General features: G+C 40.4%; 1 protein-coding gene across 1 annotated transcript in view; it reads left to right on the top strand.

Annotated features, from left to right (window-relative positions):
- The window catches only part of MSRB3 (methionine sulfoxide reductase B3), a 79,668-nt gene that overhangs the window by 3,559 nt on the left and 55,647 nt on the right, over nucleotides 1-20,462 (top strand). Inside the window, exon 2 of the mRNA XM_053978544.1 lies at nucleotides 15,746-15,872. Coding sequence (XP_053834519.1) covers nucleotides 15,746-15,872 — 127 coding nt within the window. The remainder of the gene's footprint in view (nucleotides 1-15,745; nucleotides 15,873-20,462) is intronic.

Below are 20,462 nucleotides of genomic sequence, written 5' to 3'. Positions count from 1 at the left end.
CTGATCTGTATTTTTTGTGTGAATATAGGGTAGAAGAATTCTTTGGGAACCCCATTTATGGTGAGGTAATTGGAAATTATAATTTATCTGCTTAGCTCCAGCCTTCTGGTTCTCATTTAGCAACCTCAATTCAGCATTATCTGAAAACCACAAAATCTTGCAACTGGAACTGGGAATAAAGAGGCTTTTTACAATAAGGACTTTAAGATCTGAGGAACTAAACAATACTAGCCCAAAACAGGCAAGAACAATACTACACTTATAAGGTGCTAAAACAGTTTTGCTGTCCTCACAGACTTAAATTATAGTTTAGCATTGTTTTGTAAAATAATTAATAGCATAAGTATTTCTTTATTTCCAGAAAGTTTTGGATTTAAACATGATTCAGCTTTTGAGTGTTGCACAGACAAAGTCTAAGGACAGGACTTCTGCAGAGGTCCCCAGCTTGCTTTTTCCTTTCAGTAGCATCTGAACATCAGGATTGATGATTTCTTTGAACTGTGGGCAGCAGCTTAGCAAAATGTACATAGTGTGCTAACACATTGTTTTGTTGGGAAGTGTCACCTCATCCAAGAAATTTTAAGAGTAATGTCATGCATGGCATTTGGAAGTATTTCCCCACGGGTCTCTTTAGCTCTGTGTCCTTCCAAAAGGGGACAACACCTTTGTGTTTCACCTGATGGAAAACAAATCCCTACCATCAGGGAATAACAATAGTGCTGATGGAATGTAGCTGCCAAATGCCACCACTTTCACTTTCACCACACAATGAAAATGGAAAAAAATTTCAACACATGGAACCTTAGCAGCTTCCTGGGGAAGTGATCCATGCCAATTGTTGCCAAAAGGAAATAGCCCACAGAATGTTCCTTCTGGCTGAGGGATTGCCCTGTTCTTGTTCCCCTCCATTCCCCAGTGCATGATTCTCAGGGAAATCTGCAGGCGAGGCTGTTCCAGATGCCTGCACAGAGAGTGTAGGTGATTTTAACAACTTCTAGGACCTAGAATTAAAATCAGTGCTTCATCAGTGTTTCAGAATTAAAATCAGTGCTGCATCAGATCTTATGTGTACATGGTGGAAAAATACACTGTGCAGACAGCACATCTCTTGACATCTCTTTTCTTGAAAGAAACCAAATTGTCTATGCTCAACTGTGTACTCCTGCTTTTACTTAAAGGCAAGCTCACAAAAGGGACAAGATCTTGTAGCAAATTAGTGGCTTACTTGGGAAAGGACCCACCATATGCTCCTGGTATCTAAACTGCTACCTGGAATCCCTCATCCAAAAACACAGGGCAGCTTTGCTAATTGCCTCTGAACTTGAGAGAGGTGCTGGTTTGTACCAATTTATTCTAGCAGTTGTTGAACCATGCTGGGAAGGTTTACAATAGATATTTTGTAAGACTCTAGGCTCTTCTCGTGAAGTCTTAAAATGTGAAATACAGTAGCTGTCTGGGAAAAACAAGCCCTTTTTGTTGCTCAGCTACATACGAATTACAGACCAGTACATTTTGCTCTAATGACAGTCAAGTAATAACTGTGGCAGTAATAAAGACAGTGTAATAGCTGAGTGATGTAATGCTATTTAAGATGAGAGGAAGATTTTCAGAGCATTATCCTATTTCCACAATCACTCTTGTAGACTAAACAAGCCAAGTGCTTAAAAAATTTTACAGGCATTTGGCTTTCTGAACCACTCTTTTTTTTTTTACTTCTCCTCTGGGCTTTCCTCAACTGTCTCTTCCCTACACCTCAAACCAGAAGCATATTCCAACTGATACCTCACTGCTACTGAGCAGACCAGACTTCCTTCCCAGTCCCTCCTGTTATGTATTATGTTTCTCTTTTTTAATAAACTCCAGATCATTATCTGCCTCTTTTTTTTTTTTTTTTAATAGTTTCACACTGGCTCAATTTATTGTCACTGTAACCTTGACGTCCTTTTCTGCTGTACTGCTGCTAGTCTGGCATTCTTACTTTTGATCATTTTGTGCATTTGAAGATTTCTTTTAAAGTCCAAATGTGATTCTTTGTAATTGACTGTATTGAATGTTATCTTGCTGGTTTTTGACCATTTCTCCAATCTATTAAGACCATCTTGAGTTCTGCTCAGCTCTTCAGGGTGTTTCACACTCCTTGCAGGTTGGTGTCTATGCAGTTTTAGTAGGACTACTTGCTGGGTTTTGGCCCTGGTCAGTAGGAGAAGTGCTGAATGAGTTTGTTTATTCAAGCAGCTCTGCACCTGTGATATACCTTGATCCAAAAGAAAAGTGCTTTTCAAGTTTGCTTTGTCTAAAAGTATTTTACATTTGATGTCTGTTTGATTTGCTGTTTTCTTTCTGCCTGTAGAGTACAAGGAATAAAGGAAAGTATGTTAGTTATGGGGTTAGATTTTGACTAGCCCATCATGGTGGCTTACTGCTTTCTAATTTTCATTGCCTGTTTATGGATTGTTTAGTATTTTGTTTGAAAAGCTTTCTGTGTATTGAAGATAGATTTATGGCCATGTAATTCACCAGTCAGTCTTTTCTTCCTTTTCAAAAAAGGATATTACCATCTTCCTCTTGAGATTTTGTGAAGGCAAAAACCCTTCAAAAATCCTCCAAGGTACATGCTCTTTTCTGAACAATTTCCCCTCCTTGTTTCCCAAATGCTTAGGATAAATTTCTTAATCTGTCAGAAGAAGAAGAAGAGCAACCTCAGGGAAAGGTTTCGGGCACACAGGACAGCTCCATCATCCTGGAATATAGTGATCAACATTAATATGCCTAATTTCTGATAGTCTCATATTTATGCAGCTAAAGTACCTGAGGTGCAGTTCCTAAGAATGAGATGGGAAAAGCTTGATAGACTTTGATAAAAACTTATCTTAAAAAAAAAAAAGAAAAAAAAGAAAAAAAAAAGGCAAAAAAAAAAAAAGCAGCAGTAGCTTTGGCAAATCCAGTGACAATTTTTGCACAGAGCAAGGTCTGCACAACAGATTTCAAGTTTCAAAGTAGTCACTGCAACTACTTCAGGCAATTGCCTCTGCTGTTTTTTAAACAGTCCTATTTCCAACCTGATAAACTGATGCGTTGGTTTTATTTTCTTTGTATTGTGTTACAAAGTGTGAAATTAGCAGATGGGCTTAACTGATAATAGGTTATGGTTTATTAATTTTCTTATTTGCTTTGCCGAGCAACTACGCAGAATTCAAACATATAGATAATGGTAAGAGAATGTGAATTTTTCTGTACATACATACCAAGGCTATAAAAATAACATACTGAGCAAATGTATCAGAATTCTAATCAGTAATTAATATTTCAAAAATACTTCAGGTGGACATAAAGCTGGTATGTTCTTCATTGTTTTGCCCTGATAGGGAATGCTGAAGGCTCCCACTGAGATGTGCTGAAGTGAACTACAGGAAAAGGGCCCTGCCCTGGGGTTGGAGGCTAAGTTGCCGAGGTTTCATGCCCCTGAGGCCTGAGGGCATGGCTGAGTTGCTGAGGAATTTCAAATGTCAGCGTGGTGTGAAATATCAGGACCAAGATGGGAAAGAGAGGCCCTGATGGTTTAAGTGCAGGATTTTCTTTTTTTGGAGAATGACTCCAAGTAGGACAGAAACAAACTGCATTTTGGGGCAATGCTTAATGAGATTCCTGACAGCTGGCTGTGGTGGGGGAGCTGCCTGCAGGTGCCTGCTGCTGCCTCTGCTGAAGGAAGTGGAACAAATGTCACTTTTAGGGACAGATTATGCAAAGAAAATGTCAACATTTATCTTAGAATATTGATCCAGAGGGAAGCTAAATTACAAAGCCTTGAAAGTAGCCGAAGGTTAAGGGAAGAGGAGAATGAAGTTGGTGGCTGCATTGTTGCCCTGTGCCACCCCAGCTGCACCAGCACTGCCTGGGGAGGCTCCATGCATGCCTGTGTGGCTGCTGCCTGGCACTGCTGTAAGTCTGCTTTAACAGAGCAGGAGAAAATATTTATGTTTTTTTTTCCCAAAGGTAAGTGCTTTTCGCCCTGCAGAAAATATTTTGCATGGTTATTGCAAGTCCAGCTGGAGGGATATAGGATGAGTTTTTTTTTTTTTTTTTTTGCCTTTTGAATACATTTAGGGCTGGGAAATGTGGATTGACAAATTGTAATGTTTAATAAGTATTTTCAATCAATGAAAAGAGGTGGAAGAGACACCTTTGTGTTTTGGACACTGTGAAGAGAATTGAAGAGAAGGGAAATAATTTAAACAAGTTTTGCTAGAATTAATACATCTTTTGTTCAAGACTTGGAAAATAGCTTTAGAATGCCTAAAGGTGCAGGATGCCTAAAAGTTTGTGGATTTTTAAACTGCACTGGAATGAAAATCACAATTCAGCTCACAGATTCCACGTAACATTTTCCATTGAAAAAGTTTGTCTTTGGAAGCTATTCAGAGGCTGGAGCCCCTCTTCTATGAAGACAGACTGAGAGAGCTGGGTTTGTTCAGCCTGGAGAAGAAAAGGCTCTGGAGAGACTTTAGAGCCCCTTCCAGTACCTGATGGGGCTATGAGAGAGCTGGAGAGGAACTTGTTACAGGGGCCTGGAGTGACAGGACAAGGGGGAATGGCTTTTAACTGGGAGTAGGTTTAGATTAGATATTAGAGAGAAATTCTTGGCTGTGAGGGCGGTGAGGGACTGGAACAGGTTGCCCAGAGAAGCTGTGGATGGCCCATCCCTGGAAGTGTTTGAGGTCAGACTGGATGGGCTTTTGAGCAACCTGGTCTAGTGGAAGGTGCCCCTGTCCACGGCAGAGGAGTTGGAACCAGATGATTTTAAAGTCCCTTCCAACCCAACGTATTCTGTGATTCTATGGCTCTACGACACTTTCTCTTGTAAGAAGGAGAGTCTTGAATAAATGTTTTTATCCCTGTAATTACCTAAATACAGGTAGATGTACATATAATCCTGGTTATTAAATGGCAGAAAATTTGGGTAGTGGTTTAAAATCAAGTGGTCTTTATATTTTAATAAAATTTATTGCTTTAGGACAGAAATAGTTTTTCTTGCTCTCTCACTTTTCAGTCATTGACATTCAGTATTCACTCAAAGCTTAAGTCATACTCTTTCCCTACTTGTTGTAGTGTCTTCTTACTGCTATTCATAAAAATAAAAGTACAACCTTGACAAGAGAAGACTTAGGAGTTTCTGTTTTACTTGATGGTATCTTATTTTGTTATGTATTGGACGTTTGAGGTTTTTCTCAGCTGCATAAAGGTTCTTTGGTTTTTGGATGATAAATGCTCCTACTGCAGAATGTAAGGCATTCTCTTACGTTTGTTTTTTTGTTTTGTTTCTGTTTTTGTTTGTGCAATGTCAGACCTTCTATATGCTACAATTTTTAAAAAATATTTTTGGATGAAAGGCTGAGGTTTTCATGTATATTCATAAGGCTTCTCTGCATACCATCGTGACATAATCTGTGCGATCAAAGGTACATTTTTAAAGGATGCTTTTGCTCTGTTGACATATGCGTAGACCTGTGCGTGCTGTTTGAAGGACAACTCACGGGGCTGTGCAGTGTGTGATTGTATCAAGGGGAGCTGGCACCGCTCGGTGGTGAGGAGCGGTATTGGTTTGTAGAGAAAGCCACGTGGAAAATTTCCATGTAAGAGAGAGAGACTGCTGGGGAGAGATTGGCAGCGACGATGTCTTTAACTCGGAGCGCTTTTCTAGCAGCTGGGATGATAAAAAAAGAAATCACCACCTGAATTGCTCTGAGACGAAGTTATACTATCTGACAGAGAGATCATAACTAAATTTTACAAACCCTTTACTTAAAAACATTTTTACAAAATACAAGATACTCAGGTCTGGGTTCAGAGTCTGATATAAAAATTATATTTTCTCAAGTAGGAAATAATATAAATACAGGGAGATAATTCAGCTTTCAAATGGCTTGTGCTGAAGAATGCAGAATGAATGAAATTATATAACCAAGACAAATGTGTCTTTTGCACTGAAACTTTATTTTTCTAGCAGGGTGCATGGCATCTATAGGCACATTATGTGCATATGTGCACATGTAGACAGATATTAGCACTAACTACTTTTTCAATTAGAAGTGTTTTAAATATCTTAAAAATCTGCTGGCAATAGACCTAGTGATTGTTGGTAATTTCCTATATACACTGTAATAACTCCATGGCATCCATAGAGGATGCCTTACTTTCCTGCTGTGTCAGGGAGTGTTGGGAGTTCTTATTCCCTGGTACAGATTTTACTATGAGAACTCATTAAACTGGAGGGCAAAACCATGTCTGGAATCACACCTCTTCCGGCTCTCTGATATGTTCAGGGACTTTGTCTCCTTCAGTGGACTAGTAAGTATCATTTGTACATTTCCTTACAGTGCCTCATAAAAGACAGTCACCAAATTTACGTGGTGTGTGATGTTTGAGAATTCAGCTTCTCTGTGCAGTAGAAGTGGCAGCTTCCCTCATCCCTCCTGCAGCCAGTGTGTGCCCTGTGGGTTGGGAGTGCGCGCTCAGCAAACAAAGCCCTGCAAGGCCGGTTTGCGCGCATCTCACTGGAACGAGAGAGACCGTGCTCTTTTCAAAAGAGTGTACTGTTTTGTTGTGTTGGTTTGAAGTCCGCTTAAGTCATACCAGTTAGCTGGAGGCTTTCTCTTTACTTCATTTATGAGCTATTCTACCTAAGAGAAACTGCCCATGTCATGTGTCTATTGTGCATTGTTACCTAGGCAAATAATCTTTGTAAGGTGAGGAAAAAGTCTGCTGAGTTATAATGTTTAACACAACTTAAAAGAATGTCAATTCCAAATGATGCATTTGTTTAATCTTCAAAATTAGTATTTTTTTTTTAATTGAAAAGTAAAAGCTAGTACAAAGGTGTTTCAGAATAGCAGAATAGAAACTTCTGTTGAAGGGCTTCTGTTCATGGCTATAAAAGGAAGTTGTATTTAACATGATGCATGGGATTTGTCCCAAATTGAAAATAGAATAGAAAGCTTGTTATCTCTGCTGTATTAGTAAGCCTGACAATGCAAATAATGGTGGAGAGGGAGACATACCTAATCAAACCAACCTGATAACAAAAATGGATTTCATGTCTTTGAGTGCTAGGGTACCCCTTGCATAGTTCTATTCATAGCAGTAACCCAGAAATTATATATATATATATATATTTTAGTATTGAGAATGAATCCTTTATTGGTGTGCAAGACAAAAAGCTTTTGGGCTTGCCAGTAGGAATTGTTCAATTAAAAGGAGATGTGCTGGAGAGGAGTGCCTGGAATAGAAAAAAATGAGAAATTTTTCAAGATGTTGAAAGGATCGTGATTCTCAGAAAAGAGCCATTTAAGAATAGTTTACGACTGTTGTAGTTATAAACTCACTGCCATAAAAGGAATGTGCTGTATGCTGGCAGGCTACCGAGTCAGGGAAAATGAAAGCACAGCTCAGCACTATTTTAGTGCATCAGATCTGGGAGGAGCAGGAGTGGAGGGGAATCCCAATTGACCTATATTTACTTTCCTTTGGGAAGTATTGCCAGCCGTAACTATTGGGAAACAATTTGCAAATTACAGATGTATGAGCACTTGCTCAACTGAGAGACTCACTGGTTTCTGCCCTTAGCCAAGAATTCTCTTTCATCCCAGGCTTGGGGACTCCTTACTTGTCCTGTTTCTTCCCTTCCTTGGGGTTGCTGCTTTTTTGTATCTCTTTGCAGTTTCTCTTTTCCCATTTCACCTGTTGTTCACAAGTCTTGTGCTGTCTTGTCTCTACATTAATGAAATCTCCTTCCATTTTACTACCCTCCCTAAGGACCAAGTGAGAGTCCCTTGAGCAAGGACTTTCTTCTGTATTACTTAAAGCAGAAACAATTGCATCCCTCCTCTGCTCCTACTCAGTGTAGCATGGATGTCCTCCACATCTCCACAGGCCACATCCTTTGGTTGTTTAGAGGGGATCAGTATCACTGCTCTGCTGTGTGTAAATGTTAGTAGTAAAATAAGGAGAAATCAAGCCCACAGTTTTCTTGTCCATGGGAGCCAGTTGCCGAACAGGGAGGCGTTAATACGCCTTTCCCCTTGTTGCTTTTTGGGAGGGTACAGCCTTCAAAAACTCATTTGTTTTGATTATCTTCTCACTTCTCAGACTTTTTAAATTTGGCCCCTGGACACACCCTCAGGCTTTAGTTGCACCAGCCTCATTGTTGCCAAGCTGTTTCTTTGCTAGCAGGAGAGGGGAACAATGCAGTGGCCAGTTCAGCATACAGAAAGGGTTATTCCTGTGAGAGATAGTGAGCTTTCTATTTTAGGCAGTTGTTGCTAGAGAGAATGTTAGCTCAATTTGGTAATTAGATGAAAATTAAATATACGTCTTTATTTTCTTCTCAGATGTAGTGTTTTTCTTTTATAAGTATAAATATTTTTTCTATTCTGGAGAACCATTCTAATGTAAATGGAAACACAGATATATGGTGCCTCTTCACATAGCATATCTTTTTGTCAGCAGTTGGAATCAGTGAGATTAGGCTGAATTGTGTGCAGAGATTTCAGAATCTGGTTTGTTTTCCCAGATTTTTCATGATTATTTTATTGGAAAGATAATAATTTTAGGCTGTATGATAATCTAAAACCCATTGTGGGAATCTCATCTCTCTTACATGGAGGACTGAAGTCTGGGTAATAAAGCTCAGACTAAAGGCTGAACTCCTAAAAATATCTCTGATTCACCTCAGTAGGAACCTTTATGCATCCTAAGGATAAAGTATGGAGGGTATTAGTCCATAAGGCAATGCTTGTCAATTATGTATCAGAGAGTGGGACTCAGTGTGAGCAGATGAGCATTTTTGCTCATTCTCTTTTCCTGCTTTCCTCTGTTTTTTGTCTGATCTCAACCTTTAGACTTTTCTTCCTCCTTCCCTACTCCCACCATTAAGAGAAGCTGCTGAAGCTTCCCAGCTAGAATATGAAAAGGATACCTCAGAACATCCATAGACTGGACCGTTTCACAGGAGAAGGAGGATGGGCTGGTGGGCACTGTGAGGAAGCTGAGGAAGCCATGGGACTGGGAAGGGCCCTGTGCACCCCATGAGCTTGAGCAGCCAAGGTGTGGGTCATGCTTATTGTGCCCAGGCAGTCATCTGCCACCTCCAGCCCTGCTGGCTCTGCAGGTGCAGGGACAACTGCTACAGTTCATGTTATGAAACACTGAATAGACTCCACAGTTAGTGACTTGTCTGGTTGCTTTGCAAATTATGATTCCTATAAGTAAGGGCCATTAAAACACCTGGATCTGACAGTATCCTAAAGCATATGTGGGCCAAACTGGTACTTGAAAATGTCTTATGTGTGTTTTGCAGGAAGGTTTTTTAGGTTGGAGTTTCAGTTGCTCTGGGAAGGGTTTAAGAACAAAATCCAGTATAAGAGAATACATAAAATTCAAGAAAACAAAAAGGTTTTGAACTTCACTGTTAGGCTCCTTTCTAATGACAGTACTACCTTCAAGTTTAAACCTTGACATTTCCTGGTGTTCCATTCAAATATTACGAGGTATGGCAGTAATTACCTCTTTTATCAGGGCACAATATAAACTTCCTAGAAGTAGACAGAATTGCCATTTGGTTTGTACATTCCAGCACAAGCAGCTAAGGGGAACATGCTTTAACTGAGAGTCTTAAAAGTGAAGTGGGAATTCAGGTCTAATACTTCAAATTTCTGTGGCTGTAACTGAGAAGCTAATACTGTATAGGGGGGGGAATATATGCTGACAAGACTGCAAGTTATATGCTACAGTACTTCTGTAGACCTGTAAGGTTAATGCAATAAATTTCATTTAGAATGCTTTATTCCTCTTCAATAAGTCTTTGAGAAGCTTAAATTTATAATTGTCTTTTTGTTATCCTAGCTGTTAATGATTAAAGTGTTTTATTCTCATCAGACAGTGAGCTTTTGCAAGGCATTTTAATAGCAAATAGCAAGTCACAAACTTTTGAAGACACCTAGTTTGCATTTTCAATAGATGTACAAGCACATGAAAATACAGGGCCCAAAATCTCTCTTTAAAGGTAAATTTCATAGAGTCACAGAATGGTTTGTGTTGGAAGGGACTTTAAAGATCATCTGATTCCAAAACCCCTGTTGTGGGCAGGGACACCTTCCACTAGACCAGGTTGTTCAGAGCCCTATTCAACCTGGCCTTGACTTACAGGGATGGGACATTCACCACTTCTCTGGGCAACCGGCTCCAGTGTCTCATTATTCTCATAGTGAATAATTTCTTCCTAATATCTAATTTAAATTATCCTTTCCCAGGCTTTTGTCAATTACCTTTACTACTTTTTTGCCAAATGCTTCAAATACAGTATGATGCATTGAAACATGCAGTTGTCTAAAAATATAATTATAAAGCACAAATGCATATTCACAGGATGTGTGGTTTTTTGAGCAGCAGTCATCAGGCCCCTGCTGAATAGTTTTCCTGTACTCCAGTCTCCTGCCACAGCTGGCAGCTTCACAATGGTTTATTAAACATCTCTTACAAGCTATTCAACATTGCCTTTGTCCACACCATAGCATACACCATGTCAAACCTGCAAACAGGAAAGTCCCTTAAAGCCACTAAGTGCAGTGCAGAGAGCAGGAAAGGCCAAGGTCTTTGGTGTTAGCACAGAATGTGTTAAGGAAAAGTGACTAGGGAGTAAATAATTGTTTAGGCACAGAAAGACATGATCTACTGAAACGCTTGCTCATGTGGTTCTCTCTTTAGGCTGCACCTTTTGTTTCTGCAGCTCCTGAGCATTGATCTGTCCTGTCTGCTGACTGACTGGCAGCAGCTTTAGGTGAGCAAAAGCCAAATAAAAAAAAAAAAAAAAAAAGAAATATCCAAATATTAAAACTGAAACAAACATATACACAAAATAATCCACTAAGTTTTGTCAGGGAAACATTTAGTTATAGTTTGCTTTGTGTCAAAATAAATAAGTAAACCCTTTGCAAAACAACTGTTCAAAGTTATTGCTGGACTGAAAAAAAAACTTTACAAAACAAATACTGATAAAAATTAAACTGTTAATTTAACACTTGAATACAGTAGACTCCCAGGCCTTTACTTCTTTCTAACTTCTAGTTGTTTGGCTTTCTTCAGTGTGGCCATTTTTTTGCTCTTTGTTTTTTCCAGCGACATAGGAATTCCTGACAAGAGCCTGGGAGCCTGGCTCTCTGACTAGTGTGTGCCTATCTCTTAATTGTTTCCTGCCCTCCAAATGAGGCCAGAGACTTGGGGCTGGGGGAAGGGATATTGGAAAAAAGTAGAAACCTCACACTACTAAGGTCTTATTACTGGGGCAAGAAAAAAACCCTGATCCTTCCCTTAAGAATTTGTGGATGTTTTTTTAATTTACTTGTAAAGAGCTAAAACTTCATGGTTTTTTCTTGTGAGAGCTAGGGTTCTCATGTAATTTTAGGAATTCTGGACCTGAGTTGTCAGGAATAACACTGAATATGAAAAAAATTAAACCAGTAGTGTTACGAGCTCCCAAGACCCTTGATGTTTCCCCTACTGCTCTTAAAAACAAGATGTGGTAATATCAGAATTTAACCTCTCAAGTTGTCCTTCACCCAAAGAAACATTTCTAGTTGCAGACAGAGGTTGAAAAAACATAACCTGAGTACATACAAAGTTCTTAATTTCCGAAGGACAAATTTGACAGACCACCTATGTTACTTTATAGCTAATAATTTTGGGGCGAAACTTGTGTTTTCTGAATGTCCACAATGGACAGTATAGAAGCTCTTGAAAGCTGGTAGTTCCTTAATATTTGCCAACATTAGGCTCCTAAAAGGAAGGCTTCCCTGGAGTTAAAATGCATATCCTAGAAAACTGCTTCTGAAAATCAGCTAGTGACATAGTTACTGCTGTATTTGTATTATCTGTACTTACAAGATTTGCAAGCTGTTGCTGAGCATGGTGTCCATCTTATGAGACTCAAACAGATAGAAGATCCATGTTGTACTCTGTTAAAGAATGAAGTATCATGAAGGGGCTCCAAGGGGTCTGCTGACACCCAGGGGTAACTGTGGCGGAGTCAACAGTGTCCTGGGTGTTGCAGGCAGCACAGCAAGCAGCAGGTGTTTTTTAAAAAAGGACAATCCACCAAAATAAACCCAAACAATGATGTGTAAAAGCATCATCCCTTTCCCTGAATTGTGAGTTCTTCTCTGATCTCTTCATGTAGCATCTGTCCTTACAGGAAAGTGGCATATTGCAGTACTGCAATAAAGATATGGGAGGCGGTGAGTATGTGTGGTGGAAGTGCAGTGCTGCAGTACTCACTGTGGCACTGTGGCTCAGGCATGTGAGAGCTGTGTTAGCATTGCTGTCCCCATATCACCTGGCCCTAGCACTGGCAAGGTGGGATGCTGTGCCAGATGGGGTCTCTTGGGGCTCAGGCAGGTTCCTCCAGCACCAGCATGGGGGTTTTGCTTAACCTCTAGAGGGCTAGGCTTGTATAGCATGGGAGTTTAAACCACCAGCCTTCTATTCCCAGGATATTGTTTTCACGGAATCATTTAGGGTGGAAAAGACCTCTGAGATCATCGAGTCCAACCTTTGACCAAGCACCACCTTGTCAACTAGACCATGGCACCTCATTGGGCAGCCCATTCCAATGTCTAATCACTGTGAAGAAATTCTTCTTAATGCCCAAACTAAACCTCCCCTGATGTAACTGAAGATTGTGTCCTGTCATCCTACTGTTAGTTGCCTGGGAGAAGAGGCTGACCCCCACCTGGCTACAACCTTCTTCAGGCTAACCAACCCCAGCTTCCTCAGCCACTCCTCATCAGACTTGTGATCCAGACACTTCACCAATGACGTTGCCCTTCTCTGGACTTCTTCCTATGTTTCTTGTCATGTTCTGGTTGTTCCTCTTAAGTAAATTAGAGACATAAACATGGCACTTGAGCCTGCTAAAGGCTATGGCCAAGCTTGCATGCACCACAGAAAGAGCAGAGGGAAGATATGAACCTGTCGCAATGTTACTGTTATTCTCCCTAAATCTGTTCTCTGTACCCATGGAATTGCCAGGTGGGGTGAAGCACCTCCAAACCAAATGCATTAATTGCAATGAGTTTGACAATGCACTTCTCTTTACTGATTCTTCACAAGCCGTTCTTATGGGGGTCTGTAAGCTTCCTGCGGCAGGGTTTGTGCGTGTACAGTACCTAGCACCAGGAGGTCTCCTCCCACGGGAATTACTGGGCATTGCTATAATGTAAGAGTGAACAGAAATAGCAATCAAAGCATTAGCAATAAAAGAATAAATTAGGTTAACTGCAATAAAGTACTTTCATGGATGCTCAGTGATATTTTATTGGGCTCTCAGGACTTGCATATCCTCCAAGTCCTTATAAATAGGTGAGAGTAAATAATAACATTTTGGTGAACACTTACATACTTCACATTTTCAAAAGGCCAGGATCTATTTTATAATTCTCTGTAATTTCAAATAATGTCCTTTAAGCTGCTTACAGTTGAAGGAGGGAGGGAGGAGGAGGAGGAGGGCAGGGAGGTAGTATCCGTCTGGGCTGTCAGTGGAGCGCCTCGCAGGAGTGCGATGGGCAGCGGCCGCCAGGCGGCGCCGCCGACAGGGGCGCTTCATACCGCTGCTGCTGGAGCGCGGCATCGGCCTCAGCCCGGGGCTGCGGAGCTGCCGGGCAGTGCCGGCTGTGGGACAGTGCCGGCTGCGGGCAGTGCCGGCTGTGGGACAGTGCCGGCTGCGGGGCTGCCGGGCAGTGCCGGCTGTGGGACAGTGCCGGCTGCGGGCAGTGCCGGCTGTGGGACAGTGCCGGCTGCGGGCAGTGCCGGCTGTGGGACAGTGCCGGCTGCGGGCAGTGCCGGCTGAGGGACAGTGCCGGCTGCGGGCAGTGCCGGCTGTGGGACAATGCCGGCTGTGGGACAGGGCCGGCTGATGGACAGTGCCGGCTGTGGGACAGTGCCGGCTGTGGGACCGTGCCGGCTGAGGGACAGTGCCGGCTGCCGGGCAGTGCCGGCTGCGGGCAGTGCCGGCTGAGGGACAGTGCCGGCTGTGGGACAGTGCCGGCTGAGGGACAGTGCCGGCTGTGGGACAGTGCCGGCTGCGGGCAGTGCCGGCTGCGGGCAGTGCCGGCTGTGGGACAGTGCCGGCTGTGGGACAGTGCCGGCTGTGGGACAGTGCCGGCTGCGGGGCAAGGGCGGAGTTGCGGTGGGGCTGCGCACAGCCCTCTGGTCTTGTGGCAGCCTGCTGGGGAGGGGTTCGCGCTGGTTTTCACGCGGCTCCGCTGCCGCTACGACAGGGACGTGTTTGTGTGTGTGTGAGATGGCGCGTCGGGCAGCACGGAAGTGTCGGGAGTCCCGCAGCGAGTTTAGTTTGGCTACGACCGAGTTGAGGCGTGTGGATGCGGGCAGGTTTCTGTTAGATGCGCTCCAGACCGGTTTGGCCGGGAACTGGATCCTTGTTATGGTCATGGAATTATCACAGAATGGTTTGGCTCGGAAGAGACCTTTAAAGCCCATCTAATCCAACCCCTAGCAATGGGCAGGGACAACTTCAACTACACCTGGTTGCTTAGAGTCCCATCCAGCCTGACATTGAATGCTGTCAGGGATGGGGTGTCTGCACCTGTTTGGGGTGCTCTAGAAGTGTCCTTCCTCTGAGAGTCTTGTTCCTCAGGACGAGACCGTGGCAGGTTTGTCCCCGGCTGGCACAGCCACTGCTATGGGCCATGGCAGGACTCACCCCCGCGGCTCCTGGGCTGCCGCAGACGAAAGAGTGAGACTGAGAGGAGGCTGGGAGACCTGCCCTGCTGCTCCACAGCTACTAGGGGCCTGATCCTGCTTCCACGAGAGTCCCAGAGCGTTTCTGTACCGACTTTGCCTGGGGATTGGCTCCAGTCCCACATCCCATAATCTTCTGAAGTGAGCTGTGTCTGTGCATGGCTGGGCTGTAAGGCAGCTGCATTTCCTCTTTCCCGTTGTGGTGTGAATGGAACAATTAGCATTTGTGCATTAAACCCTTCTGAAATAAAATCTCATGACTGCCATCTCTCTGTTTGCTACATTTGAACTGGCTGGAAGATTGTTTAAATATATCTTATGGACAGTTTACAACATGAATTATTTCCTGCCTTTGAAAAGCCATGGTTTTAAGATATCTGGCAAGTTTATTACAATGAAATGTCACATTCTTCAAACAAGTCATCAAAAGAACAATTTTTAGCAAAGACTGGTTTCCAGCATTCACCATTCAGAAATGTTGCGGAGTGTGATCTTGGTTTAAATAAAATAAATAGAAAAAGACTGCATGTTTGATCTGCCCAGCATTTCTGGGTGTTCCAAGCGGGATTCCTACTATCTAGCTGAGGTTCTAAGGTTTCTTTTCCTTAGTACCCCTGCACTTGTGACTAGGCTACTACCCCAAGTTGTTCTCAGTTGGATATCTAAAGCAGCTTGTGAATGTCCCCTATAAAAATGTCCCTCTCACTTTGTAGCATATAAAATGGTTCCACTGAATTCCATGTAATATGTATAAAAATGTTGGGGGGTGGGGTAGCAAGAATGAGTTAAACACACTAAAAAAAGTGCATTTAGAATTATGGTCGTATGTGGTAGTCTTATAAAATTTTAAGTATTGTTTTTTTCTGTGAATGAAAACATTTTTGATGTTTTAATTTGTTCTCATCTTTTTTTTTCTTTTTTTTTTTTCTTCCCTACTCAGCTCTTGCCCCTGTTCTTTGCCTCTGGTTTTGTTGGTGAGGATATCACAGTGATGTCTGCATTCAACCTGCTGCATTTGGTGACAAAGAGCCAGCCAGTGGCCCTGCGAGCCTGTGGGCTTCCCTCAGGTTGAATGGGTGCTGCTTGTTGTGTCATGCATAATAAAGGCCCTGGTAGGAAGGGGTGTCTCTGCTGCAGGAAACAATGTGCTATGGGTTGTTCTGTTTAAATTTTCCTTTGAAGCAGAAGTGTATTTGCGCTTTTTTTTTTTTTTTGGTAAAAGTCACTGAGTTGAGTGAGCAATTTCATATTCGAGATTTTAAAAAGCCTGGAAATGCTGACTCCCTTGTCCAAAATACAGACTCTTAAATTTTATAAAATTTTCCTCATTCTTGGCAAAAACTGTGTAATTAAACTGAAAATATTTTATTAAATGTCATTCCTAATTTTAAAACAGAATGTCTAACAGAATTTCATGTTGATTGCTATTAAATCATTAAATCATAAGACTTAAAAATATTTTTAGCAGTGTACTATAGTTATACTCCATGTGTTTCTTTTCACATTTTTATTATAAATCAAGTATGTTATACTGAAAATCATGTTTAAAAAGTGTGCAGAATTTAAAACTTAATTATTTAATTCCTCCGACAGCATATTCCTTAGTTACGTGACACTTCTCTACATAACTAAGTGGAAACGTGCAATTTAATGCCCACATGCAGCTGCACTTTCCATGTAAGGCCCAGGTTTGTCTATTAGGTCTGGGAAGGATGCCATAAGACCCCATCTCCATGAATTGATTATATCATGAAAACCTCGAACCTAAGTATTTTGTATTTCACTTAAAAGGCAACAGTCTTTAATGAAAGCGTAATAATGTCAGTGTACAGGGTTATGTGGGAGAAAATATAAGCTGTACTGAGTTAATTTTGAACATTACTAGAAATTTTCTAGATGCCCAAATAAAAAAAGATACAGTCCTGGCTGATCTGTATGAAGCCTCAAAAATGGGCCAGGTTGGGTGTTTGTGCTACACTCACAACTGGTTCATAAGAGTACAGAATGTTACAAGCAGTTTCTCCCAGACCTGGACTTAGCAAGCATATGGAGGTGATGTTTTAAAGATTTTTTTTTCAGTGATAAGACATCAGTTTTCAAGCCGATGGATTTTCCTAAAGCTTATTAGACTTTATTTGAACTAAATCTGAGTCCAATTTTTGCAGCATTTATGTTCCATTTCCCCCACATGTGCACAAAACTCGCACTAACCTTGATAGGAACTGCAAACACATATTGAGGAAGAGAGAGAATAACCCACATTGTGTCAGCTTGACCTTGGTTTCCTGTTATATTTGCTGCTTAGCCAGATTTAAAATCCTAAAAATATAGGGTAAGCAAATTTCCTTAGCCCTCATTATGCTTCTTTTGATGTGTGCTCATATTGCTGTTGTCTACCTTAACATGGGAACACTCAGTCTTCTGGGCATTTTGTTTCCACTCTGAAAAGGAGATCTGCAAGCTGATCACTAGAAACACGCAGAGCCCACGGGAGGTTTTGATGTTCCATACCTGTTTTCAAAGCACTGCATTAGCTGCTTTATCAAGTCATTTTTCTGTCATAATCCAGTAGTCACATTTTGGAATAAAAAGTTAACACTACTGTTTATTCCCATCCCTTAGATCCCTAACTGTGGGACCATTAATAGATTGAGTTCCACTGACTGACTACTTTATAGAGATATATATAGAGAGATATTTATATATAGTAAGCCCAAGTTCATCTGCTAACAGTGGAATAATATACAATCACATATCTCACATATTTTAAGAGTGATCTAAATTCCCCAGATGCTTAAAAAATAATATAGGCTTGCTTTGCCTTTGTTCTTTTTTTTTTTTTTTTTTTTTTTTTTTTTTTTGGTGTGTGTGGTGTATTTAAGGAGTTGCAAGTAAATGGCATAGCATGTATCCAATAAAACATAGGAATGAAATGTAGAGTCAATTTCTGCTTAAATGCCACAATGCCCTGTGACTTTGGTTTCTGAATATACAGAAAACACCCAAGTTCTCCTGAGTTTTTGTAACATAAGACTTTGAGTTAGTAATTTCCCCACCATCCAGTTCTATGTGAATTGCAGTCCTCTAACCATACCACCATGCCATGCGTCCACCAAATCTGGGACCGTGTGGAGCTTGGCCACCTTCTAATTCAGTGGCAAATTCAATATGGAATGAGACTTTTTAACCTTCTGGAACCCATGCTCAGAGTAAGGAAGCAAAGTCAGAACAGTAAACTGGGCTTGCAAACAGTGTTTTAAACACTATGCAGTTAAAATATTTGCAGGACAAGGACTTGAATTAAAGTATTGTTTCAATTTCTATGCTTGGAATTGTACCTCTATCCTTCCTGTAAGGAACAAAGTAACACAAGGCAATATATAATTTATATTTAATATATAGTTATAGATCAGAAACAAGAGGTTTTTTTATCTTCCCCCTCCTCCCCTCCCCATTAAATTAATGAAATACTATTGGGATGTATCTTAGAATAGAGATGACCTGTCCCTTCTTTGAACTACTATTTTGTAAGCACTTGTGAGTTTCACTTGTACTAGTGAAGTGTTTTTACTTGTTCTTTTTCTGTTTGTATATTAACACCTGAAGTGTGGATCTGTTCTTCCAAATTGTATTTTTAATTTTTTTTTTTTTTTTTTTTTTTTTTTTTTTTTTTTTTTTTGTCTGAAGTTCGGACTAAACGTTTCAATGTGTGCATACCTAGTGCATTGTTTGCCCATAACATTTTTGTGGACAAGATGGCAAGTCTGAGCAGGAGCAGGCGCTCCCAGTAGATGGCACTAGGCATTTGCTGTTCTGCACACCCAGGACTATATCAAAAGCTTCCCGTCTAGGAGTCATTCATACAGAAAGTACACCCTGAGACCTTAGGAACATTTATAAGTATTTTAAGAAAAGCAAGAATACTGTGAAAAAAGCAAAATCTTTGCCTGTATTCAAACTACCATCACATTGGTTCAGGGTTTCTTCATTTTCAGTGATGACTGCAGCTCCATTGTATCTGTTCTGTGACACAGAAGTGTTGCTCTTTGAGCCCACTTTATTAGAGTTGAATGCTCTGAATTTCTTTGGAAATGTAGGATGCACTCAGCACCTGACAGGATTTAATTCACAGAAATTAAGTCTTTAAAAAAAGCCCACTTCAAAGTTACAACAATCCCCACCAAACATTCAGTATAAAAACTACTTCATCTGCTTTATGCATACTAAAATGCAACTGATACAAGTCATGATTATGCAGATTCCATGTACATATGTTTTCTGAAGCAGACCACCAAGCTGTAACCTAAAAAGATAGCTTATATTGCTTTGCTGTGTCTTTTAATTATTATGGGTTCTCATTTCTTAAAAAGATCCTTTATTTCTTTAACACTTTGAATGTTGTGCTGCTTACATCACATTTTTGCATGTGATTAATTGGATTTTCCTCTCCTGTAGATCAAAGAAAATTATGGTGCTTGTAAAATTAAGTAAAAGTAATGATGAACAAATTATAGGGTAGACTTAGGGTTGTTTTTTTTTTTTTCCTTATAACAAAGTCTTGGGTAATATTAAATTGTTGTGTAGTGTTTAATTACTAAAATAACTACTAGTAGGAAACCGTACTTTTCTAGCATTAGATTAAACTACAATGCATCTGCATGAAGATGGTGTTGGGCATATGGTGTAAGTCTTTATTAAGTAAATATCTGTAGTATGGTTTCTCATTCTTTTATTAAATCTTAGTTAATTCCAAGTTTTAATATAACGTCTCTTCATAAAATTGAAATTAATAGTGAACAGAAATTTACTGCGTCTCACAATTAGATTTTTAGCAGTAATCTGTTAACATAAAGAATTACTTTTAGAAGCAGATCTTGAAAACATTTGCATACATTAATTATTTGTATGCATTTGTTCCTCTGAACTCTCAAACTGCTCATGTCAATGAAATATCTGTGTGCATACTGCTGAATAGATATGGCTTTAACAACCAAAATCTAGTAAAGAGTTTAGTCTTGTGGGTTCAAAGTATGGAGGTTGCTGTCAAACTTTGTGTGACTTGAGTATGACTAAACATTTCATATTGTCTATGTTCTATAATATAATGTATATTATAACTTCCCCATAGTTTTCCGTAATGTGTATCACCAGAGATGTACGACTCCAGATGTCTGTTCACATGGTCCAAAAGAAAATAAAAGTAAGACTGATATTGTATAGCATAAACCATCCATACAGCTATGGCTAAATGCCTGTCAACGTTTTCATTATAAATTCATATTTTCTGGGGTTTATATCTTGAACATAAAAATGTGCTCTGGGTTTAAGTATGCTGTACAAGGTCTTAGATGAATGTATTTGTTCCTCAGAACTGGCTGGGGGGCAAAAATTAAAATTCGTTTGTGTCCAGCTAATTTTTAAAAAAATGCAAATATCAATTTGGATCAAAAATAGATTTTTAAATTTAGAACACAGTCTTACAAATACCTAGTTTACTGCCTCCCAGCAGTTATGAGAAAGCCTCTTGAAAAGAGTGGAAAATATGCACTATGTGATCACAACAGTAAATAGCATGTAAAACCATTCATGTATAATTATTCTAAATGTCTGTGTATATGTTTGCCTTTTAGTCATATAATAGTAGGACACTGCATTAT

Source organism: Vidua macroura, chromosome 5, assembly GCF_024509145.1.
Source record: "Vidua macroura isolate BioBank_ID:100142 chromosome 5, ASM2450914v1, whole genome shotgun sequence".
NCBI classification, from domain to species: domain Eukaryota; kingdom Metazoa; phylum Chordata; class Aves; order Passeriformes; family Viduidae; genus Vidua; species Vidua macroura.
This window is presented reverse-complemented; position numbering and strand designations above follow the sequence as displayed.